The sequence below is a fragment of the Protopterus annectens genome, chromosome 6.part1, assembly GCF_019279795.1.
Source record: "Protopterus annectens isolate FY-2018-M chromosome 6.part1, PAN1.0, whole genome shotgun sequence".
In the NCBI taxonomy this organism is placed as follows: Eukaryota; Metazoa; Chordata; order Ceratodontiformes; family Protopteridae; genus Protopterus; species Protopterus annectens.
Genome location: NC_056738.1, coordinates 199,537,725 through 199,555,572, shown reverse-complemented (window position 1 = coordinate 199,555,572; position 17,848 = coordinate 199,537,725). Strand labels below are relative to the sequence as shown.

General features: G+C 39.8%; 1 protein-coding gene across 1 annotated transcript in view; it reads left to right on the top strand.

Annotated features, from left to right (window-relative positions):
• Positions 1-1,012: 1,012 nt before the first annotated feature.
• Positions 1,013-17,848, top strand: part of HNRNPUL2 (heterogeneous nuclear ribonucleoprotein U like 2) — a gene marked incomplete in the record, with an annotated part of 1,663,394 nt that continues 1,646,558 nt past the window's right edge. Inside the window, 1 exon segment of the mRNA XM_044075357.1 lies at positions 1,013-2,184. Within this exon segment, the coding sequence (XP_043931292.1) occupies positions 1,146-2,184 (1,039 nt within the window).

Sequence of the window (17,848 nt, the reverse complement as noted above, 5' to 3'; positions counted from 1 at the left end):
CACCCTAACCTCTATGCTATCAGCCTGGGTCTAATCATCACCCATAAAGTAAGACAGCCTTACAAGGTAGGTAGACAATTACAATCAATAACTTGCTGCCATGATTTAATTATATATGAGCATAACACTTAATCTCCAAGTGTAAAAAATATGGAAAAAAAAAAAAAATATATATATATATATTATAATGGTGAAACAAAAGCCCACAATTACAAATTGTAGCTATTACTGTTCTTTTAAGCTAAGAAAACTGCTGAAATAACGTTTGGCATTATGATGCATTTTCTGAAGGAAATGAATTCTGAAACTGAAATATATGTCATTATTTAGTGATTTAAATCCTCAGCGACTTTACCAGAAAAAAAAAAAACGTATTTTGTGAAGAGGACAAAAAATCTGGACAGATGAAAGGTATTATCATAGCGTTACCTGTAGAAAACTAAGTGGATGGCATTGGACATTTGCAAGTTTGATGTCTTACGAGGTATCAACCATTAACAACTTAAGAGAGAATTAAATTACCGTATGAAAAATGTTTGTACACATCCCAGCAGGTACAATATACAAGCTACTTAATACATTTAAAACGTCGCCACACATTAATACAATTTGCATCACTGTAAAATGATTCGTTCTAAATCGAAGTTCCTAACATTAAACAATTACATCAAACTAAAATGACTCGTTCTAAATGAAAGTCCCTACTAACGTTAATTACATCAAACTACATTCAAGCCAACATAAACAGTACAATTAAACAGCTACTGAAAATACGTATCGTAAACAGTGTCGTTATAACCCCATGCATACACCGCAAATCAATCTCACTGTCGCTAAACAAACATTTTTTTTTCAAAAATTCACCAATAAGAAAATTTGTTGTTTGACATTCGCGCAAAGACCCTACGACGGTTATGCCCATCCAATCAGACAAAATTAATGCTCACACCTCGCGGTGGAGGGATTTTCAATTCAACCACTAAGGGAGATTAGTTTCAACGGTTGCTAGGCAGAATTTCTAGGGGAATGTTCCTGGTTACCCTGAGGTGACGCTGTGTTTAGAAAGTGTAACGGATTTTTATCGGTTAAGAATAGTTCAGGATTACTTTTAATTATTTAAAAATAAAAAAAGTTAAATACCCAAAATGAGTAGTATAGATGTAAAAAAGTTAAAAGTAACTGAGCTGCGGAATGAACTGCAAAACCGTGGTCTTGATACGCGGGGGCTGAAGGCCGAGCTCATGCAGCGGCTGCAAGACGCTCTAGATGCTGAGCAGTCAGGTCAAGTATCAGAAAATGTGTCTGAAATTAAATCACCTGAAGGACAGGCAATAAAAAGTGTCGAACCAGCTGAAAATGAAGAAGAGATTGTAGATGATGAAACAGTATCAGACAAAAAAGAACTTGCAGGTAAAGCAGCCAAGTCTGAAGCTAAACCGGGGCCTATAGAAAAAGTGCAGGAAGTGATAAAGGCCGACAAGGCGGAAACCTTAAGAGGGTTAGAACTGGTAGCAGATGGAAAAGACAAATCTAAAGAAGGCACCCATACTGAAGACAGCGCTGTATCTAGCATTTTAACTACAGATGAGACAGCAGAGAAGTCAAGACAAGGAATCATTCACGATAATTTTAGTAAAGGAAAGGAAAAGGCTGGAGGTGATGTTAACCCGCTCAAAAAAGCAGCACACGCGGATACAGACGGCAAAACAGATGATAAAGCTGGTAAAAACATTATTGCAATTAAGGAGGAAACCGTGCTTAAAGGAAATTCTGAAAGATTACAAGCGGAAGTCAAAACTGTTGCTCTGGATAAAGTAAAAGCTGAACCTAAAAGTAGTCCAGAGAAACAAAAAAGTACGGTTAAAAAAAGCGACGCAAAAGACGTTAAACAAAGTGGTACAGATACATCCAAAGTTGACAGTAAAACAGTTACTGCTGAGAAATTGAAGCCAGTGATTAAATCAGAGGACTCAAACAAACCCAAAATAGGAAATTTAGCTAAAGAATGTACTAAACTTGCAAAAGAACAACCTCCAGCAAAAAGACAAGTGGAGGAAGCGAAGAAGAAGGGTTTAAACGGGGAAGCCGGACCAAGTGAAGATGCTGGACATAGTGAAGATGAAACAGAATCGGAAGGCGAAGAGGACGTAGATATGAAGGAGGAGGATGCAGATGAAGATCAGGGTATGCACGTGTGTGCAGGTTTTATTGTAAATATGTCAATCAGTAGTTGCATTTGTTTTATGGCAGGGGGTGATAAAGATGCTAATGCTAGGTACAGCACATATCTTTCTTCAGGAAGAATTGTCATGTAAGTTATTGAAATTCCATTCTAGTATGCATACGTTTATTGCAACAAAGCAGTTGTGCTTAATCGCAAACATTTGTATAAGTTAATTAATTCGGATGGGCATTTCTGGGTGCCCAGTAAGGCACAAGTTGATTAATCTGGGGAAGGGATTAAGGGCATATCTGTCAGTACCTTTGCATTGTTTGTAATCAGATAGTTTGTGCATTTGTTTTTTTTCTCTCCGTGTTTTCATTTTAGCCTTTTTCCTGTTTGCATTGTGATTTACTTCATTGTTGTTTTTTTTTTTTTTTTTTTTTTTTTTTTGTAATAAAATAGTTTGATTGTTGTGGCTGGATGTTTGCACTTTTGCTGGTTATAAGCCGCTATTCAATCTTTTGCTTTTCAAATGCATTTCTTTCTGAAGCTGTCTGTAGTGGAACACCTGATGGGGCTTTTATTTGTCTCTCTTTTTCGGTGGGATGGACAAATCTGTCGAACTAGAGTTGTGAAGGAGTGATGTCAAAATTCAACAGTCTGGTTGTACTTGCGTATTTTCATTGGATTTATTGGCTTTTCTTTGCGTTTTTATATTGGGGGTGTCATTAGGTTGTGGGATTTGTATAGATACTAGATGACCAGATTCACTACTACTGATGTATTTCATATGGTGAGGTTCCAGAACTCCTGAGGCAAGAAACCACAGTCCCATGTGTCTGGTTTGACAATAGCCGTGGTGAATGCTAATGATTTGGCATGTAACCCTGGAGCAAACTGGGGGACTGTTACTGCTGAAGAGGGCCTGAATACAATGTAATATGAAGAATCCTTTGCAGGTGTTTGCAGTTGTGTGTATCTGTAAGTATTGGGTATGTGTTTTTGTGTTTACACGTATGATGTATATGCAAAGCATTGTTTGTTGAAATTGGTATTCCATGGGATGTGCAGTAGTAAGCTCCACCCCTGCCTTTACCATCAGACATGTTCACCACTACAGTGCACATCTCTAGAGTGACTATTCCAAGCAGCAAAGAGTATGCAGTGGTGAATGCAAACTAACAGCGGTGGTATTAATGTAACTGCAATAGTGTAAATAAAAGAAAATTGATAGCATTTAATTACTTTTCCAAATGGAAGAATGTTGCAAGAATATATGCTGCTGTCTTTCAAGTTCAATTTTGTCTTTCAAGTTCAGTTTATTTTGCATTTCTGTTGTACATTTAAACACAATGCTTACGGGAGCAATCACACTCCTATCCCTCTACCTATTAAATCCGAACTTGAATCTCATATCTCATGAGGGCTGGCTGCTGCTCCTGCCGCTATTTCTACCATAGGAGTATTCAGTGCAGTTTAATGTTAATATGGCTCTCGTAGTAGAGGTAGGGGAAGAAATGCACAAACTACATATGTAGATACTTTGTAAATACATTGTTTGACGTGGAATTGCAGGAATTACTATGCATGCACACACTTATTTGCATTGGTCATCACTGAATTGGGTCGCAATGTATCTGATTTGCATAACTGTCGATCAGTTATTATCATCCATGCAAAGTCATGCCAAGACGTAGCAAACTTGGTATGGGGTGCTTACAGTAAATTGTGTATGTAGTTAGTTTGCTGTATAGTAACTGCAGTCTTTCATGTTTTGACTACATTATACACAGCTGTACTGTATGCTTTTTGATTTAACTTTATACCTGACAAGTTCAGTGTCTCAATAGGTAGACTCTGTCCTATGGTGATAGATTAGAAGGCTGCAGGTTTTATTTCCAACTTGGGTGGATGGATTGAAACCCCCCCCCCCCCCCTTACTGATGCTGCAATGTGGTATTGTGGGATGCTGCATTTCTGAGTGTACCATCTCTTCGATGTAGACATTAAACCAATGTTCCATCTGCCTGCTCTGGTGAATGTGAAAGATCCCATGGTGTTTATCAAAAAATGTGTCCCCTTTATTTATTTGAAATTTTTTTTTAATTTTCACATAATATTCTGTTTTTTCCTTTTCCCATTCTCATGCTCTTGGGGGAACTACACATTTACTAGACTTTCTTCCTCACTATCTTTTTTTTTTTTTTGCCACAACAGAAATTAAGATATCTCTCTCATTCTTCACCTTATTAAATAACACCTACTTTGTTCTAGCATACCATCTGTTCTGAATAATTCATATATATTGTATACAGTTTTTTCAAACAGGTTCTGTATACAATTTTTCAGATTCTGTACACAGTCCTGATAAACCAAATACAATCTGTTACAAGTCCTATGGTTTTTGTAATGCTTTCTTTTCCTAACTTTACCTATAATTTATTCACTATTGGACATTTTATAAAAATGCATATTCTATTTTTTATTGAAATTCATAGCTTAACTTTTCGTTTACCAACTTTTGTAACTTAACAGCTTTGACTGGCAGTCTGACATCAGGCTTCGTGGAATGTCTTTTTAATCGGTTTATAAATCTAGTTGTTTTTGCTTGACCAATAGTATTTTCTCTCTATTTAAAACTGTTCATGGGGTTTATATAAAACCGTCTTTGTATTATTTTCATGTAATACTTCCCTGCTCTTTTCCAACTCACTTGATAACCATTTTTCCTTTCACATATTTTCTTTGCATACTTTGTTGTTTCCCCTTCTTGATTTTTCTTTGTTCAAAGGATTTTACTATTAGCCCCAACTTTTCACGTCTTACAGATAAAATCTTTTCTTCACCAGTGATTGCATTTATAATAATAAAAAAAAAAAAAAAAAAAACAGTACAGTAAAATGAATTGTAAAGCGGGGTGTAACAAATTTAATCTATTTTTTTCTTGCATACAAAGTTTTTTTAATTGGATTTAATGTAAATCCCAAGTTACAGTGAATGTAGTCTGTAATTTTTTCAAAGTTGCAGGAAAAACACATTTTGTAGATCAGTTTCACAACTGTTACTGAATAATCTTTTATTTTCTGTTAATTTGGACACCATAACTTTACCATTTCTTGAGTATTCTCTAACAAAGGTTACCATTTTTTTCACTATCACTTTATATTTTCTAAACATGCCTCCTAAAATCTTTTATCTTGGTCTTGTAATGTAAATATTAGTATTTTTTCTCCGAGTCCCTTACTTTTTCTGTTTATTTTCAAACTTTGGCTTCCTAAATATTTCTCCAGTTCTATCAGTTCTTCCGACCATTTTATTTTCTTTACTGCAAGCACAATATTGTCTGCATACAGCATAATCAAATAATTTTCATCTTATCTCTATACATACTGCCTTTACTTTAAATTCTAAACTATATTTTTCAGTGTTGCTTTCATTATTTTACGTAATGTGCTGATTCTAGTGCAGCCTTGTCTCACTTCTTTTCATATGTTTTGTTCATATTGCAACTTGTGACCTTAACCCCCCCCCCCCCCATCTCCTAAAAACAAGTCCTCAAAACACTTAGGCCAATAACACAGCTTTTATGTGGCCAGATAACATACAGGCTGTCTACTGGCCAGCCTGAAACAGGACTTCTTAATCCCCCTACTGAGATTATTTGATATTCGCACCCAAATGGGCTTTATGGCAGACAAATAGCGGATAGTAACAGTCATCCGGCAATACTAAGGTGGGGCATCAATGGACCAGGGTAATTGTAGGCCTGTAAGATGGACCAGCCTCATCTGTAAGGCTGCGGAGAGGATTGTTGTGATAAATAAGAACATAGGCAGTCTGAATTTCTTATTCAGTCTGCATGTCAATCCATATGTTACCAGATATGTAGCAAACTGGCTCACTGATGGAGCCCACCTAATAAAAATAGGGGAAGCCACCTCAAGCAGTAGACCCGTAATGAACGACATACCCCAGGGATCAGTCTTTGGGCCTCTGTTGTTCTGCTAAGCTTCTCTGAGATGCAGGCCAAAACCAGTGGGCTATGGCTGACCAAGTTTGCAGATGACTGCAAGCTGGGCATGGTCATCAATTCCCCAAGTGATGTGGACGTTCTCCAAGAGGGCCTCACATGACCTCAAGCTGAATGGCAAAAAATGCATCATCGTCCCCTTTGGTGGGAGTGATGCCCCCACATATTATCACATTAATAACACCCTAAGCATGGAATCAGTTGTGGGGGAGTTGGGCACCCAGGTTGATGGCAATCTGACTTTTGACCACATGTTGCTTCCTTTGTACGGAAAGCTTTCTATGTGGACTACCTCATAAATAAGGGTGTCTCATCCAGGGACAAGGGGGTCATAACATCCCTGTATTCTTTCCTTATAAGGCCGATTATTGAGTGCAGTGCCCCCTTCGGCATGTACCTTGCAAAGCCTATGCAGCACGTGGTGAGACCACAGAGGTTTCTCACCAGGAGAATCCAGGGCCTCAAACTTCTATCCTACACAGACAGGCTAAAAGCCCTGTTGCTCAGTTTCATACGGACTCCTCAGAGGTGACCTCTCTCTGGTATACAAAGCAATGTCAGACCCCGCCTTGATGGGACTGCTGCATATCCACAAGTTAAGCTCCATTTGAGTAACCTGCATGCTCCATCTCAACATGGTCTGTTAGTGAAGCAACAAATGAGGGAAAATCCTTTACTTGCTGCATATTTAGGCTACGTAAAAGTGTTTGGCGCCATCCCACGTTGTTGTTGATAAACTCTCCCAGCTAAATATTAATCCCTGGATAGCAAATTGTTTCACAAAAAGAACCCAGGAAATTGAGGTAGGAGACTCTACCTCCTCCACAAGACATGTCACTAATAGTGTGCACCCATTTTTAGTGCTGGGGCACACCTCTTTAGCTTTGACGTACAAGAAGGAAATGCCAATGTTAAGGTTTTATGGCTGACCAAGTTTACGGGCGACTGTAGACTTGATGCAATCGTAAACAATACAGTGGAGGCCAAGATACTCGAGTGCCTTTCCCAAATAAATAAATGGTGTTTTAAAATTACATTTACTGTCTCAAAGTCTTTTTCTTCTTAGCATTATCATACATGTTGCTGAAGGTTAATCTCTGCCTGGGGTTCAGTCTCTCCATCCTATCCTTCCAGGTATATACTGCACATTCTGCACGTCCAGTGGTGGCATAAACATGTACTCGAGATCTTAAACTCTTCTACAGCATAAATAACACTTTTTGGAAGGATAGATCTGTATCACAGAGAATACCTCTTCTTTGGCATCTTCTTCCTCTTTACATAAAGTACTTCTCTTGTCCTGTTCAAATGTAATCTGCACAAATGAATGAGGAACCACTGATTCACCCCTGGTTTAGCACCTTTGTCTCTTATGGATAGGGGTAACATGTAAATGTTCTGCTTGCCTCTGGTTCATTCACATTTGAATTACGAGGACCAAAAAATTCATGGGCCTGCCAGATCTTGTGGTTGGGTAGCCTAGTAAGTACCTGTGTACCTAAAATTATAGGTAAACTCAAGACTTTTTTTTATCAAGTTTTGATTGATATGTGAAATGTCACCCTTTAAGGATATGTGTTTGCAGTTCTCAGGACTGCACAAAAATCAGTTTTGTAGTAAAGTTTAACCCACCATTAATCCCAGCTGCATACTAGGATTACTTTGCGGAGGCAAGTTAGACATTTGAGGTGTACAGAGTCAATGAAGTGGCTGCACTCAGTGGGCATGTGTGTGTATGGTGTGTTTTTTGTGTGAAAGTGCAAAGGGTTGTGCTGTCTTGATAGCAATGAGCTGAAACATATTTATATTTATACATATTTATATTTATAGACATTTATTTAGTTGAATAAAGTCATGCAGTTGAGGTGAGCACTATCATGTAAGTGGCTGTGTTTTATGGGGTATAAAGAATGTTACAGTTTGGACTGAAATCGGTTGTTGCTTTCTGTTAGTATTGGCTCCCTTTCTGTCAGTCTACCCATTTGTTACCTATCGTTGGGATGAGGATTGACTGGAATGGAGTCTTCATTCAATCATCAGGAGTGGTTTGAAATTTTTACTTTTTAATCCCTACTTTCTGCACAAAGCTGGAGAAGTACCAGGAGTGGGACATACACTGGACTGGCTTTGGGAGGCTGTCCCTTCTCAAGGAATGTTCCCTCTTGGCAGGCATGCCAGTTCCCTGAATCACTTGGCTGTTGTGTCCTCTGGCTATCCAAGGAAGCTTGCTCTGCTTAATATGCCCCCTAGTGCACACAGTGCTCCCCACTACTGAGAGAGACAAGAAGTTATCCTGTTTCACTCATCACTCCTCTTGCCTGGTTATTCCGATGGTGAGGCTGTTAATTGGACCCTGTTGCAAGGATCACCATCAGGGCGCCATTCCTTTGCATCACAAAGCCAGGCATTATTTATGTATTCGTTCATTGTTTTGATCCTAGATTTCGGAGGTGTACACAGCCAAAGTGTCTGTGATTGGCAGGCACTCTGTGTGTTGGTGGCTTGCAGTGCATTACCCTGTATGGTTCTGATGAGCAAGATGGGCTATATTACTTTCGTTGTTTGTGTATGTATTAGTTCATTTGATCTCAGTCAGACATTTGAGGCTTACAAAGTCAAAAAGTGATTTAGTTTATGTGCATTGTTTGTGTATACTTATGGTGGGGTTAAAGTGGGCTGCACTTCAGTTCTGGTAGCAGGATACATTACTCTGGCCAGTGTTACGTAATTATCCTTTAATTTGATCACAGCTTGACAGCTAATGTACACTGCTTGCATATTGATGGTGGGTTGCATTGAGTTGTATTGCAGGTGTCTGATAGCCTATGGACACATCTGTGTTTACCTGCAAATGATTGAAAGCAGCTAACTGAAATGTATTATTTGTGCACTAGAAATGAGACGTGAGGTATATTTAGTACTTAGTGGCTGTAACTGGGCACAGGTGTGTGTGTCTGAGGAGTTGTAATGCTGCAAAGTGCATGCATCTGACAGTACCTAGCCTAAATATACAACAGTAGCCACGTTATATATGTATTCATTCACCAGCTCAGACGTCTTGAGGTGTACACAGTCATTGTGGTTGCAGTTAATAAGAGCTTTGAGCGATGATGATGACTCCCAGGTCAGTATTGAGGTAGCCAAGAAAGAGAGAAGGGCACTCGGTGGTTCAGGCCATGTTTATCTTGACCAGAGTTGTTCTCTGTCTCCATAAAAAAATATATGAAGTAGGAAAGATGCTACCTGGAAAAGATGAGATACTTGTGATAGCTGACTTTTTTGATTAGATGTATAAAAAACCTGCTGCTCAGAGTTGACAGGGAAAGGGTCATGGTTAATGCCCTAAAATAATTGACATCTAGGGTGCAGTAAATACAGTCCTTGCTGTAGTGGTCATTATTGGAGGTACAAAAAATGTAGGCTGGATCAATCATTCTGGTTTCATAACATCAGTATTGGGGATTCTAAATACCAGTGGGGCTAAGCTAGAAGTTGTAAAAACCTTGTCAATAGAGAATGCTTAGGTGCAGCAAAGGAGGAAATTAAAATCTGGGAAGAAACGGTAATGCAATACAGGTTTTTTTTTCACAGGGCTAGTCTTCACCTTAGCCACCATAGAAAAATATTGCTATTAGGAAATGAATGTTAACAAAGGTGGCTAAATATTTTTAGAGAAACATTTGTCACCTTGAATAGAATGACAGTTATTTTAAAGTCCTATATGAGTAGTGCTAGGAGCTTTTAATAATATGTTTTAGCTATTGGAAGCAAGAGTCTTTACAGATGGTTGTGATGTTCTGGTCACCAAAACCTGGTGCCTTTGTAGTAACAAACCAACTGTTTCAGCTACATGGCTTCTGAATGTCCATTACTTTTTAGTTTTTTTATGGTTACATTACAGACCAGTAAAGCCAAACCCCAGTAGATGTGGGCATGCATGTAGCTGAAGCACTTGATGTCCTTGAAGGGTCATTTGCTTGTATCCCATGGGCCTCTGCTTCAGGGGGGGTTTATGCATCACATAGTCAAAACTCTAGTTGAGATTGGATTTATTGGCTTCAATCTAGCCGTGCTTACCATTTTTAATGTATCTCAGTGAAAACTCCATGGGATAGAGCCTTTAGTGGTTAAATTGAAACATTTTTTATCATGTTCGTTAAAAAGTAATCATGCAAGTATTGTATTATAATTAGATGATTAAAAGTAATGCAGTGTTAAATTTTAATGGTTTAATCTTTTGTTTAGTAATGCTTTCAATTTAACCTGTTCATAGATGCCACTTCAAAAGGAAGTTGAGTAATAGTAATTTGGGCTGTACTAATGCATCCTATCTCTTACAATAACTGCTTGCTGTTTATCTTTATACTTAATATTCTTGAATTTCATCACAGCAGGTATGGTGTTGAGTGGGAGGGAGTAAGAGCTTGAGCTTCTTGACGTTGCCTTTTTTATCAAGTTGCTTTTTGTGTGCATTTGTTGATGTGGGAAATTCTCTAAACAGCAGATGGTTTATAGTTAAAAGTAAAACATAACCTTTGTCTATTTAACAAATTCCATTTTCCTCTCCATATCTTTGCACGTGACACTATAGATACTGACAGGACCACGTTGACTCCCCTGCTGTATCTTGTGGACAGCCCTGTAGAGAGGGCTGTTTAAGATGTTAGGAGAAGTACCAAAATCAAGATTGAGATGCAGTGAAGTCCTTAAGGATGTAGATGGCTTGCCTTAGTGTGTTGCAGCATCCTGTTGTCTTGTTAGAATGCCTGGAAATGTGTATTTTATAAAAGTTTGTAGTATGTGGAATCTTTTGTGTAGTAAATATCTTGTACTACTCATTTAATGAGTTAATACTGAAGCAGATTAATAATTTACAAGTTCTGAAGTGAGTTTCCTAATCATAATCCAAGATGTTTTATTTGTTACTCAGACCAGATCTCCATCTATACCATTTATGCATTTCCAAGATTCAGAGAGAGACATTTTTTACTTTATTGGTGTTTAAGTAGTGCCATACTCGTGTCACTCACACGCACCTGCTCACTCATACACTGTGCGTATGTATCTGTTCACGTGTGTGTACGTTTATATGTATGTATACATGGCCAGTCTCGCAAAAGTGTGTTAAATGTGGTTTTCTGTGAATCTAGATAATTGAAAATATCCAGGTATCCAGTATTACCTATGAACCTATTTCTTACCAACTTAAATTCTGCTTACTGGCTACTGGTATAGGGAACATGGATTATAAGTGGCTGTTATTCAATAGTGCTCTGACTGTGAATGGGTCTGTATATGTAATGTAATTTCATGAATGAAAATATCCAAGGTAGAATGTTATTTTTTTGTATTTTATAGTAATTTGAAAAAAACTAGTGCATGTGTTTACTTCAGTGTGGGCACTCACAGATATGGTGCAACCACTATAGCAAAGATTGAACCAGATCACAGATTCTATCTCTTGTACTAAAGTACAGCCCAGGTGGATGTCAACATGTTCCAGGAGGTGCTTTCGCAAGTCTTGTACTTCCATACACATGGAAAACAGTAGTAGGGTACCAGGCAAACGTGAAAGAAGCTCTTGCACAGCAAAATGTAATATTGGATCATCCAGTTTCTTTCTTTGTTTGATCACAGAGCTGTATTATTTAAAAGTGCAGTATCATTGTATGGTATCCGTGTACTTTTTTTTTTTTGGGGGGGGGGGGGCAGCAAGGCAGTATGCACAGCACTGTAATTTATGCCTGTTGCACTTCAAAAAAGCGCCAGAAAGCTTGGCTTGCTTCTCATGTCAAGTTACCATGCCTAAAGTTTGATGATCTGAAAGGCAGTGATCATTTGAGGCAAGCTTCACATTATTTATTTAAGTCTTAAAGAAAAGATGGGATGACGTGCCATGTTGCTTTGCAAGAGATGGCTTGCACCTGTCACCGTTAGGCTTTCGAATACTGGCCAAGGCTTTTGCTGCCCCCATAGTGCCTTTTTTAGGCAAGGCTCAAAAGACAAACGCACCACCGTACATAGCACAAGTAACCAAAAACTTTGGGTAATGCTACTCAACGCCAGAAGTCTAAACCTCAAAATGCATGCACTCTAGGCACTCCTCAGTATGGAGAACATCGATATCTGTGCAGTAACAGAAACCTGGTGTAAGGCTCCAGAGAGCACCCCAGCACTACCAGGCTATCTCATACCATACTTTTCGACCACAGAACCCGGACCGAAACACAAAAGGTGGGAGTGTATCCATATTCATCAAGGATACCCACACCTCGAGGTTAGTGGCACAGCACAGTGTCTCCGAGATCATCCATGTGCAACTAACAACGGTCAAAACTCCTATCCCAAGCAAAACCAAGACTCACTCCTCCAAGAAAAGGAAACCAGTCTGGTGGACCCCTGCCATAAACAAGCTATACAATAGAAGGAAGAAACTAGTGCAGAAAAGAGTAAAATCCCAAGAAGGAAAGACATCCCTGATTAGTATTCAAAACTGCTATCCCAAGCAAAACCAAGACTCACTCCTCCAAGAAAAGGAAACCAGTCTGGTGGACCCCTGCCATAAACAAGCTATACAATAGAAGGAAGAAACTAGTGCAGAAAAGAGTAAAATCCCAAGAAGGAAAGACATCCCTGATTAGTATCAGCAAGAAACTACGATCCCTCATAAAATCATCCAAGGCTAGCTTCGAAAGAAAGGTTGCCAAGGACTCCAAAGATAACCACAAAGCGTTCTTTAGCTATGTCAAAAACCTAAGTGGAAACTCTCAGATCTGCTCTGAGTTAGTGCAGAATGCCACAAAATACACTGAAACGACTGATTTTACCAACATTCTGGCAGACAGGTTTAGTGCAAACTTCACCCCCTAAAGGGCCCATAACCATACCAGAAGAATGTAGTGCCCCGGCAATCACTGACACACAGGTTAAAACAGCCCTCTCCAAAGCCAAAAATACAGATGTCTCAGGCTGTGTCTTACACGAGTTCCAAAATAAACTAACCCCTTACCTAAACATACTGTTCACACTCTGCCTGTCTACAGGCTGCGTACCCATAGAGTGGCACACAGCAACAGTTATCCTGCTCCACAAAGGTGGAGCCAAAACGGACCCTGGGAACTATCGCCCTATAAGCCTGACTAGCCTGGTCTGCAAGACCATGGAGCGCACCATCATGGAATTCATTAACAGAGACATTGGGAACCTTCAAACACTGGACCCTACCCAGTTTGGCTTTAAGGGCAGATCATGCCTCCTAAACCTGGTGGACTTCTTTGAGCCAGTTACCAAGGCTTTAGACGAGGGAAAGGAGGTCCACACAGCCTACCTAGACCTCGCAAAGGCTTTTGACACCATTCTCCATTCTGGTATTGCAGACAAGCTCACCAGCCTGAACATAAACCCCTACGTCACGAGATGGGTTGCCAATTGGCTCACGGATAGAACCCACACGGTGAGAGTTGCAGGCTGTAGGTCCAGAGTTAAACCATTTACAAGTGGCGTCCCCCAGGACTCAGTCGTGGGACCCCTCCTGTTCGGTATATACTTCTCAGAGGTACAGGCAAGCACAGGAGGACTATGGCTGACCAAGTTCTCAGACAACTGCAAACTGGGTGCCAGAACTGACCCCTCACCTGATACAGGCATCCTCCAGAAGGGTCTCACTGAGACGGATACCTGGTGTCAGAATCATGGCCTCAAGCTAAATGCCAAAAAGTGCATAGTCATCCCCTTTGGAAAAAACAAAGTACCTGCGAACTACCATATACGTGGTAGTCCCCTAAATACAGAAAATGTAATAAGGGATCTGGGGACCCAAGTAGATAGTAATCTCTCCTTTGATAATCATATTGCCAAGGTGGTTAGAAAATCCTTCTATGTGGCCCACCTAATCACAAAAGGGTTCGCATCTAGGACAAAAGAGCTTATTGTGCCCCTCTACTCATCAGACCCATCATAGAGTACAATGCCCCATTTGAGATGTGCCTTACAAGACCCCTGCAACAGCTGGAAAGACCACAGAAGTACCTCACCAAGAGGATTACTGGCCTCAAACATATGCCCTATGCAGCCTGACTGAAGAAACTCCAGCAGTATTCGGTTGCATATCACTTGCTCAGAGGTGATCTCTGCTTGACATACAAGACCATGTCCAACCCAGAATTGATGGACATGCTCCACCTAAAAAAAAAAAAACCCAAGAGCCACACGCTGTAGGGATCTAAACCTCACCACAACGATAAATAGGACGTGCTAGAGGGATAGATTCCTGTCCTAGAGACTCCCCATGCTTTGGAACAGGATTCCAATCTACATTAGGCAGAGGCCCTCACTAACACTCTTCAAGAGAAACCTTGACCAGTGGATGGGAAACAGAAAATCTACCCCGATGATCACTGCAGTGGCTCTGCTAGACAGAGGCACAGGGAACTAATGGCTCTGCTGGACCGAGGCACAGGGAACTAATCTAAGAGGGCAGCGAAAGCCAACACATTCTGGCTAGGCTTATAGATGCCCTCGGGCAGATAGCCTAGTACTTACCTATGAAACTAAGATTCAAACTTCACATTCCCAACCTTTCTAGGAATATATTCTGAAGGAGACAACTGAATCCATTTCATAGATACACAAGAGTTCAACATTGCCAGAAATTCCTCTCTGCATCTTTTGTGGTTCTTTGAGTCTATCCAACCATGACCTTAGTAAGATTAGTCAACAGCAAATGGTGATTATTTGACAACTTAATACTTTTTTTTAATCGGGGTATTCAAAGCATATGGCCTGATTACACAACTGTCATTGATGAGTGGGCCCAAGATGCTGTGCTATCAAGTACACTTATGAGAATCCCTCTGTCTGACAAGATGTTAGTCATACTCCCCAGTTTTGTCAGTATTCACCATGTGATACTTGGTATTCCTCTAACACTAAAGTTACTCCAAATGACTTTTAGGTGAATGAGCACAAACAGTTGAGGTTCAGGTTATGCATTGTCATTCTGCCATGTACTCTGATACTGATAGTTAATCGTTTTCTTTCCCGTACCCATCTACTTTCAGATTGCTGGTTGGTCATCACGATATTGTACATCATCCATTTGCTTGACTCGGCATGAAACCTGAATCTAATATGAACTGACCTTTTGTTTTGTAATAGTTTACACAGTGAGCACAAAAGGTTTCCACTCTTTGGATGCTAAAATGTTGTTGCATGGTAGTTTGTTAGCAAGGCTTTCTTTCTGCTAACAACCACAATTTTATGGCACAGGCCCTCCTAAATTAGGTGACTGTGGAATGTAGACCAAGAGTGACTACCTAGTCAATATGCCTGCTCTTACCCAGGCTACTTATTGGCAGCTGCATTGGCCAGAAATTTTGTTTCAGAATCTCTGGGTTACTAAAGACTAATAAGCTGTACTCCCTGTTTCCTGTTTCCATTATTTGTCATTTGTTACTGAAGGGCAGTGACCACAGAGTCAGTTGCATGGATCATAGAAAAATATGCTTGCTTGCAAATCTGTTGAAGCTTCCATCCGTTCTGTGCATCTAGTGTTCCTGTCTGGTGCAGCTTTAACATTTTGTTGCCAGGTTTCATCTTGGTCTTGACATAATTTACAACTGTGAATTCTGTTTGATTATCTGAGTTTATGTAATTGTTTGCAATTTGACTGACATTTAGTAATTACTTACACACAGAGTAAAATTGGGTAAGAGCAACCACTAGCTACCATTGAACTTTTCAGAGTGGAGGAAACTGAATGCAGTTGCCACATTCAGTTACTTCACTATACACATAATCTTTAAAACTTGATTTCCTATGGTTTTCCTTACCATGTAGGATAACATTTTGTGAAAAAACTCTTATTGTACATTGTATGTGAAAGTTGGCCTTAACTGTCGCAGTCAGTGCTCTCACAAGTTTGGATGTGCGACTGTGATGGGATAGGTATTCCCTTGTGGGGTGTAGCCAGAGGGAAGCCTTCCTGTCTCAGCTTCTGCCTAATAAAACATAGCTTATATTTTTTAGATTGATACCAGCTGTTCACAGCGACGTACCATTTCCAGCTAACAGCACATGTAGTTTGTGAGGGGAAAGGGGTTGTGTTCCTGAGTCTATAATCACTAATGTGGTTATGGGTTACAGCAGCAAATGTTATTTGACTGAATATGCACTTGGTGGTGGTTGTTTGTCTTTCGGCTTTTCCCGGTAAGGGGTCGCCACAGTGGAACTCTGGACCGCTAATGATTGGCAGTAGATTTTTACAAAACGCCGAGGTGCCAGCTCGACGCTCAACCTTCAACAAAGACATGCCCATTTACGCACGCATGTCTTTCGAACGCTACCCAACGGTGGGGAGGACATGCAGACTCCACACAGAAGATACTCTCAAGCCCAGCTGAGAATTGATCGGGAGAACCTCTAGCTGTGAGGTAACAACGCTACTGCTGTACCACCACGGCATCTTGAATAGGCACTCGGTAGTAATATTTAATTAATACATTTTGTTTATTCATCCAGTATTCAATCCTGTTTCATTCTTTCATTTGATTCGACTGTTGGATACCAAGACACTTGTCAGGTCTGAAGTAGTCATTTGCTGGTGCTCCTAGCCTTAAGCTCCTTTGGCATTTTCCTCCCATCATTCCCGTCTCTTCACTAACCTCAGATCTTATTTGTTGCCGTAGTACAGTATCTTTGAGCATGTGTTGAATACTGGAGTGGATTGTGTGTGTGCACGTCTGTGTATGTATATATACACATACAAACATATTTATGTATGTGTGTGTATGTATGTGTAATATATATATAATCTACACACACACAATACAATTTTTTAATACGTGTGTATTTCTCTGTATTGTTCTGGTTATCTTCCTTACCTAATAGTTCTGTCAGAGTAATTCCTTCCATTTTCCTTCCTCAAGATGGTCAGACAGGAGGCCTAGCATCTTTTCTCCATCTTTCCATTCAAAAAAAAAAAAAAAAAAAATCAGTAATGCATTTTTCTTCCTTTTTACCTGTTTTTTTTTTTTTTTTTTTTTTTAAATCCTGTAAATGGAGGAGTTTTCCGTTTTACAGATTTAATGCTTATCTGTTAATAACAGTTTCTGCTGATTTGTACTTAAATTATTGTTTTTGATAGTATTGGTTCTCTTTTCGTGTTGAATGCACTTTGTGATTTTTTTTTTTTTTTTTTTTTTTTTTTTTGCTGAACATAGTCTTTGGCACTGTCCTCGGCAGCTTGCTTGGGGTGTTCTTTGTGTTGTAGTGCCTTTGTTGCATTGGCACTGGTCTATTTCTCAAGGTTTCTTGTTTTGGGGCATCCCTCTTAGGTGCTGCTTACATCTGTTTTGGCAGGGATGGACATGGGTCTGGGTTGGAGAAACCTGATTCTGATTGATTTTGAGCCTGAGGAGAAGAGGATGATAGCCGCTCCTCCCAGACAACAGACAGAGCTTCCACCTATACTGATTCCTGACCCTGACACCCACTTGTCAGACTTTCATCCTTATTAGGAGTCTGTAGAACAGAGCTGAACAGGAAGTTTCAAGAGGCCATTGCAGGTTCATTCCAAGTCTTTGGAGGATTTGGGTAAACTATCACTGGATATTCTTAGGAAGAGGATGTGCAAATGGAGACTTGTGGATTGCCCT